Source organism: Pteropus vampyrus, unplaced genomic scaffold (assembly GCF_000151845.1).
Source record: "Pteropus vampyrus isolate Shadow unplaced genomic scaffold, Pvam_2.0 Scaffold156, whole genome shotgun sequence".
Classification (NCBI taxonomy): domain Eukaryota; kingdom Metazoa; phylum Chordata; class Mammalia; order Chiroptera; family Pteropodidae; genus Pteropus; species Pteropus vampyrus.
Window position 1 is genome coordinate 1,923,838 of NW_011888937.1, and position 8,761 is coordinate 1,932,598.

General features: G+C 35.7%; 1 protein-coding gene across 1 annotated transcript in view; it reads right to left on the reverse strand.

The window, feature by feature from the left end:
* Nucleotides 1-8,761, reverse strand: part of DNAH6 (dynein axonemal heavy chain 6) — a 262,220-nt gene that overhangs the window by 252,003 nt on the left and 1,456 nt on the right. Inside the window, exons 2-3 of the mRNA XM_023536421.1 lie at nucleotides 5,492-5,662; nucleotides 2,297-2,550 (exon numbers count right to left, since the gene is read on the reverse strand). Of these exons, the coding sequence (XP_023392189.1) occupies nucleotides 2,297-2,550; nucleotides 5,492-5,662 (425 nt within the window). The remainder of the gene's footprint in view (nucleotides 1-2,296; nucleotides 2,551-5,491; nucleotides 5,663-8,761) is intronic.

Genomic DNA, 8,761 nt, shown 5'->3' on the forward strand with positions numbered 1-8,761 from the left:
CCCAGTGCATAGAAAATCATGTTTACACTATATTGCAGTCTATAAAGTGTGCAATAGCATTATGTCTAAAAATAATGTGCACACCTCAATTAAAATATATTTTATTGCCAGAAAATGCTAACCATCATCTGAGACTTCAATGAGTTGTAATCTTTTTACTGGTGGAGGGTCTTACCTTCAGTTTGTAAAAAAAACCAAGATATCTGTGAAGCACAATAAAATGAAGCACAATAAAAAGAGGTACACCTGTACTTCATCTCATGGTGGTAAATAGATGAAAATCAATTTTACATTTGGCAAAATTTTACTATTCTCATAATATGTAATAAATATCACAAATGGTACTCCTTGATATCTTGGATATTGGATGATTTTTTTGAAGAGAAAGCTATGAAAACACTTTTCATATTAAGAAATGTATTTAAAAAAATCATCAAATAAGCCATTTTCCAACAGTTTCTATTTAAGTTCTCTCCAAAAACTTATTAAGAACTAGAAAAAGATGTAGTAAGGTAGTGGTGGAATGACAATATTATTAAAGGATTTTTTTTTTACATCAAAGGGCTTTAAATTTCATTATATGTTAATTTTTCCATCTTAAAAAAAACCCAAGCTATTTCTCTCATCTTAAAAAAAACTCACTCTGACCTCAATTTTACTTTCATCTACCACCCCATTTATTTTATATCTTTGGCATCCCCAAACAAATATTTTCAAACCCAAACTTCTATTCTTCCCTGATGAATGGATTTCATCCAACCTTCTGTGTCTCAGTTAATCAAAACTCTGTTGTTCAGGCAAATTCCTCTTGTTCAGGCAAATGAGTCATTAAAATCATCCTGGACTCCTTTCTGGTTGTCCAGTTTGCATAGAGTCCATAAAAACACCCTGTTGGCTTGATCTTCAAATTATCCCTAGAATTTGACCCATTTCTCACTACTTCCACCACCACCACCTTGTCTACCTCTCACTTAAATAAGTACAGCCCTTCTAATTGGTCTTCCTGTTTCAATTCTTGCTCCTCAAGTCTATTCTCTACACAGTAGCCAGAGTCGTCCTTTTCAAAATGTTACTCAAATATTACACTTCTTTGCTTGAAATCCTTCCATGGTTCTCCATTTTTCTCGGAGTAAAAGTGAATGGCTGGCAAGGGCCTTCCGGATCTGTTTCCCAGCTGTCATTCATTCTACTATAGTCAACACCAGCCTCCTCTTCATTTCTTGAGCATGCTTACCTTGGATATCTGTATGCACTTTTCTGCTGTCTGAAATGCTCTTTTCCCCTCTCCCCACCACCACATAATTCACTCTCTCTCGTCCTTCAAGTCCTTGTTCAAATGCCAGCTTTTCAATGAGGCCAATCCTGACCACTCTGGTTAATTCACAACCTATTTTGCAGAATTCCCAATCTCCGTTGCTCTACTCTACTTTTTTCTAGAATACTTATCACCTCCTAGCATTCTATATAATTGACTCATGTATCCTGTTTATTATTTACTCATGTATCATGCTTATTATTTATTATTGTCTGCTAAAGTGTAAGCTCCACAAGTGCAGCAATTTTGATCTGGATGGTTCATTAATATATCTCTAGCACCTAGAATAGTTTCTGCTATAAAGTGGGTGCTCAATACATTTTCCTGAATAACTGGATTTTCATAAGCATCTCTGTTCTCTCTACAAACTATTTCTCACTCCTGTTAAGCTCTTTTGGATTTACAATAAATCTATCATTCTAAAATTTAGTTTTTCTTCTCCCCAGAAGGAGAGCTGTCCTTAGTGTTATATGATTCAATCAAAATTACCGTGCACGGTAAGGGAGAACAAGAGAATTCCTAGAAGGTCTTTTTGTCTTCCTGCAGCAGAGAATGGGGACGGTAGTTCAAAGAATTTGGCGGCAAAACTAAACTATTACTACATTCAAGAAAAGACTATCTCAACAACTGCTGTCACTTGAAATTACATGAAATCATGCATTCTCAACTTTTCATACATTGCTCTCTTCTTTTCTCAGTAATCACAAAATACCAAAACTGTGTTTGTAATATTGATCAAAAATAGATGGTATTATATAATATATGAGAAGCACAAGTATACTACTCCAATAATTGTTAATGTCTATAAATAAATAAAAAATAAATAAAATTGTTTTTGATTAAAATTAATTTATCATTGGATGATAAACAAAATTCTCTTTGATTGTATTTTTCATTAATACCAAATCAATTATGGATCACTTTTGCAACAGTATATGTAATTTTTAATGTTAATGAATTACTTTATAAAAGATAACTTACTTCAGATTATATGTATCATATTCAATGGAAGACTTTGGCACTGCAGGGATCATATAAAGAAATCCAAGATGTTCATTTTCACGTATTATTTTAATGATTTGCAAAGGATTACGAATGTTGGCTTTAACGACTTCTTCCCGATCTTGGAAAATGTACTTAGGGTAAGTTGTGGAACTAGTTTCATGGAGACCTCTTCTTCCAATACTGGCACGTGGCAGTGTAGGAGGAGAGTGAGAGAACACCTCAGCAGAGGGCTGTTTGATTTAAATAAAGCCAAATATTAAAAAAAAATAATTTTTGCAAAAAAAAAAGATACTATGCAAAATGATGAAATATTAGCCTCAAGGACCAATTACTATACTGCCTAAGATATCCAGGGATCAAAGCAAGCATTTTGGAACTGAAAATTTTCAAACATTTGTTAGGCAGTAATATTCCTTCTCAGTACTGAATAGGATAGGTCCAGATGCCCATCCCCTTCCCATAAAACAGCCCAGTGTCAGATCCTTTTGCTGTTCCCTCCTATACTTCAATGTGTATTACATCAAAATACTATCAGCTCTCTGGTGTTCATGGACGCCCACCTGCATCCTTGCTCAGATGCTCTGCATCTACCCTGATTGTGGCCTCTCTCCGCAACCTCTTCGCCTTGTTTTGACAACCTGATGCTTTTCAATGAGTGAAATTTTAGAAAGCTGTAATCATTAACTCATAATAAACTATAGTTTGTCTGTGAACGTGAGGGGTGGTTACATTCAGTGTTGGGAATCATTATGTAATAGCCTTGAAGAAGCATACATGTTAATAACTCAAAATTGCCTGTTTTGGAGACAGAAAAAAGTTAAATGTGCTTCTCACATTTAAACGTGCATGTGAATTACCTGCGTGTCCTGTTAAAATGCAGATTCTGTCAATCAGTCTGGAGTGAAGCCTGAGATTCTGCATTTCTAACCTGCCTCCAGGAGATGTGGATGCTACTGGCCCATGGACCACGTTAAAGCATCAAGTCTACACCATGTTCACATTACTGCGCTTTGCTCTATTCCCTGGGTTCCAGTGTGTGCATTCTCAATGCCACTCACGCTTCTTTGTTCCTCCTCGACAAACTTTGGGGTAGCATCACCCACATTCTCTCCTCCTATGGAGGAAGCTGATAACCTTGTCTGAGGAAATTTGACACAAGTCATCTAATAAACATCACTTTGTCTCTCTGGCAATACAGAGGTAACTGGCTTTAAGATAAAAGTATCACCATCACAGACATGCTTTATTGAATAATTGATATAAATACTTAAATGATATCTTTATTGCCTGCTAGCAGAGCTAATAGAGGTTGCCACTTCGACAAGAGACTCATTATCATAAGCTCTGTGGAACAACTTCTCCAGAAAGTTTGTATTCACAGGGATCATTATTCTCCATCTTTAAATAAATATACCACACTGAATAGAAGTTTGAGAAGAGAATCCTAGAAACTTCAGAGATGAAGGAAATAACATCTTTGAAGTCAAGAGATAAAAAGTCCTTCTTTCGCTTATTGGCCAGAGATAACAGCAACGGCACTGTTTTCTTATGTAAAAGAATAAACAAAACCAGAACCCCAGAAGCAGAGAAAATACACATTGCTTTGTTCCAATGTTTCAACAAGGGCTATAGTCAACTTTAATACTTTTAAGAGGATATAGTATTAATGTTTTAATAGAAAATATATTTTCTTTATTATTTCCTTTAAAAAGTTTTACTGCATTCTAAATGAAAGATTTCTTCAGCAATAGGCCTATACATTTTCATCTGAGTACAATTTCTAATTATACGCATACCTCAGAGATATTGTGTGTTCAGTTCCAGCCCACCATAAATGAGATTCTGTCATAAAATGCAGATTTATCTTCTGGGAGTAGGTTAGAAATGCAGAATCTCAGGCTTCATTCCAGACTGACTGACTAACAGAATCTGCATTTTATATTATGAGTTGTAATCTCATAATATAAAATCTCATAATATAAAGGAAGTTGTAATCTTTTTGCCGGTGAAGGCTCTTGCCTTCCATTTGTAAAAAACACAATCCCTGTAAAGCGTAATAAAGCGAAGTGTAATAAAATGGGGTTTGCTTGTATGTAACTCAGCGGGAAGATGCGATTCAATTTGTCACATCAGTTTAGATTTTGCAAGGGTGAGAAGAGAAATAAAGGATGCGTTATTTAATGGAGGCTATATAATTTTGTACAATTTATCATATAATATCATTCTCTCAGAATAATTTCACCCATACACACAGTGAGCCTCCTTCTAGTTGGCTTCTGAAGCCCCCATCTTTCCCACCTTATCTGCCTCGCTAACTTTCCACTCGCTTCTCAAAGCTTAGTGCAACCCTCCATGGTAGCTTTTCCTCTGCTGACCACCCCCTGAACATCAGGTGTAAGCATTTCTTCTATCTAGGTATCCATCATTTTATATATTAAATAACCAATGACAGCTCTTATTACACCTTGAGTGTTCACTGTCCATCTGCCCACCTCCAGATTCTGAAATACTTGAGGACAGAGCTTGTCCCCAACTCTTCATTTCTCGTACTCTAGCCCAATGCCTGAAACACAATTAGCACTGAAACGTTTAACAAATGTCAAAGGGTCCTCTCAATAAAGAGCTCAGAGAAATCTTAGCTCTATTGGTATTTTTATTGTGTGTGTCTTCCATACTTTCTCTCATTTCTGTTTCTTTCTTTAACTATCTACAAGTATTCATATAAAGCCATAACCTGGTGATTTCTCCCGAGAGCTACTGTTCACTTATTGCTTGCAAGGCAACTTCCCCACTGTACAAGTCTCACTAGTTACAAAAGTTGTATTTCATCAGTTTCTATTTTGTTGTCCTTTACCAAGGTCTTCAAAAATTGCCATTTTTGAGAATGATGAAAATTTCATAAAAGTTAAAATACCATTACATCTTCTTTTTAACATATAAGAGATCAGAAGACACTGTACAGATGCTAAAAGTTTCCTTGACGATTTTCCTCTATTGTCCAAATTTTCCTTTAATAGGAAGAACTGAGAAATACTGTATTTCTCAAATCTATTAAGCAACCTAATAGAAAAAGATTTTGCCACTATTCTTATGCGTTAAAAGCATGTTAGCAATGCTATATAAAACTAAAATTAAATTAAAAGGATCAATTAAGTACTTTAAATACTATACCTGTTGTGTTTTTTTCACATCTTTATGTTCAAGAAACTGATTAAGTGATTTGGTAGAACTTTCTTCAGTGCTTCCTGTAGGTTTTAAGATTCCGGAACTGATCAACTGAAATCGATTCTGATCATGTATGTATTTTGGCTTCTTATGATCTTGGTAGATTTTTAGCACTGGCTTTGGGAGATAAAGAGCCATGTTAATCTTTTTAATTTTAATGTGAACTTGTTTTATTCTTCATTACCTTTGGACTCTATCTTTGTTGAAAAATGATTTCCTCCTGGGATTTATTTCCAATCCAAACCACAATCATTGTAGCAGCTACCACCATTGTCTGTCTATGGCTTATTGCTTGAATAGACTTTTCTAGTTGATGTCCATTAATTCTGTACTTTAAATACTACAATAAGTACTGTGAGAAGAAGCATACAATCTTCTTCTACCCAAAAGTCATTAATCACTTCCTATAGCCATACTGATTGGTGATCTGAAACAATTGTGGCAATATCTTATGACAATCTAATTTTAAATTAAGGCAGTAAAAATTCAATTTTTAATATTATAAATGAAATCAAGAAATTCACCATAATGGCTTAAAGTTCTAAGCATTGTGACTTTATCATGATAGCTAATTTATTACATATGAGAATGAGAGGAAATGCTTGAGAGTAAGTATAGTAAATAGTTGTTAAGTTTTCAGGTATGTGTAAATTACATTTGATTTTGGATAAAAGATCCCTCTTGAGTCACTCATTGAAGAAAAGATGAACTGGTGCTATAGTGATGAGGGGCAGATCTCAGCTATATAACAATGTAGAAAAGGAATATGACCAGAATCACAAGTTAAGAAGGGGGAATGGAGTTCCAAAATGGAGGTGTATGAAAACCCTGAATTCACCTCCCACACTGAGTATACACTGACATATAGAGCAACTCCTCCTGAAGCACAACTGACGGCAGATTTAGCAGCTTCTGCACAAAAAATTAGAGCGGGACCACACAGAGAAGGGTAGGAGAAATGGAGATGCAGTAACCATGGGAATCCTACTCCAATGAGGCAACCTGCAGTGGGGAGGGATATCACTAAGGGGCCCATGTGCAGACTTACCTGCCCTATGGCCTGGCAATAAAATGGTGTTTTAAAGCAGCAGTCACCAAATTTTTTGGCACCAGGAACTGGTACTCCTACGAGAATCTAATGCTTGATGAACTGAGGTAGAGCTGAAGTGGTGATGCTAGCACTGGGGAGCGGCTGCAAATAAAGATGAAGCTTTGCTCGCTTGCCTGCTATTCGCCTCTTGCTGTGTGGTCTGGTTCCTAACAGGCCACGGACTGGTACTAGTCCACAGTCTGGGGTTTAGGGACTCCTATTTTAAAGGGCACCGATACTATAGGTGAAAAAAAAACTATTTACTAACCCCCTAAGATGATTGTCAAATGGGTGGGAAACTGCAGAAACTCTCCAAGATTGAAGGAGCCAATGAATGCCATTGCTTATGTTCTTCCTCCACCTAGAATCAGGGGTACCCAACCCCTGGGCTACAGACCAGTACCAGTCCGTGACCTATTAGGAACCAGGCCACACAGCAGGAGGTGAGCAGTGGGCAAGCAAGGGAAGCTTCATCTGTATTTGTAGCTGTTCCCCAGCGCTAGCATCATCACCTCAGCTCCACCTCAGCTTCACCTCAGATCATTAGGCATTAGATTCTCATAGGAGCAATGGTCCTGGATGCCAAAAAGGTTGGGGACCGCTGACCTAGATAGCATGGGTGGGAGCTTGGTCCAAGTACTCTCCAGTCTACAAGGCTGTCACAGCATGTTCAGGGCCACCTCAGCCAGTAGCCACTCCAGACCCAGCTAGCTGGCCTGACAAGGTGGCCCTGAAAGCATCTTTTCTGACCATAACAGTATGAAGCTAGAAATTAATTATAAGAAGAAAACTGAAAAAAAAAAAACAACAACAAAAAACCGACAAACACATGGAGATTAAACAACATGCTACAAAACAACCAATGGGTCAATGAAGAAATCAAAAAGAAAATAAAAACTATCTTGAGACCAACGAAAATGAAAATATAATTTTTCAATGTCTGTGCAGCTAAAGCTGTTCTAAAAGAGAAGATCATATAGCGATCCAGGCCTACCTTCTGAATCAAGAAAAGTACCAAAAAACAATCTAACTTTAGACCTACAGGCACTAGAAAAAAATGAAACCCCACAAAATTAGTAGAAGGGAAAAAATAATAAAGATCGGAGCAGAAATAAACAAAACAGAGACTAAAAATAACAATAAAAAAGACCAAAGAAATTAAGAGCTAGTTCTTTAAAAGATAAAGAAAATTAATAAAACTTTACCCAAACTCATAAAGAAAAACAGAGAGAGCCCAAATAAATAAAATCAGAATTGAAAGGGGGAAGTTACAACCAACATCACAGAAATACAAAGGATCATAAGAGAATACTGTGAACAATTACATGCCACCAAATGGAAGTTCGGTGTCAACTCAACAACATCTGTTGCTTCACATTTTTTGTCCATGAATCGTATTGGTTGTGTAGTTTTCTTTGTATTTAAGATGTTAATTTGTTTATTAAAATTTTGATCTAATTCCTAGATTAATTTTTTAACATAATAAAAATAACAAATCAGCACTATGGATCCTCAAGAATGCTTTCCTTCAAAAGGAATCAGTACTTAAGTTTGAGAAACAATGGAATAAGGGTTAGTATTCATAATATATACTTTAAAAAATCTCAAAAACTGATAGAAAAAGGCAAACAACCTAATTTTAGAGTGGACAAAGGTTATGAACAGAATCCACCAAATAACACATATGCCAATGAATGAGTGAAAATATACTTAATTAATATATATTAATAAGATGAAAATATATAGTAATGAACAAATACATTAATGAGAATATACATTAATAAGATGAAAATTATAACAACATTTTAACCTATCAGTCTAGCAAAAATCAGAGAACTGATAGCATCGGGCTTGATAAAGATGTGGGTAAATGGGCCCTCTCATACACCATAGGTGGAAAGGTAAACTGATTAAAACTTAGAGTGCAATTGGGCAATATTTTTCAAAATTAAAAATGTACATATTTTATGGCCTATAAAATGCTACTTCTAGGAATCCATCTTTATCTGTACAAAGGAAAAATCATTCAATGCGGCATTATCTGAAATAGCAAAAAATAACAACAAAACAAAAAGGAAATAATCTGAACTCCCAGTAATAGGAGACCAAGTAATGGATACTACTAT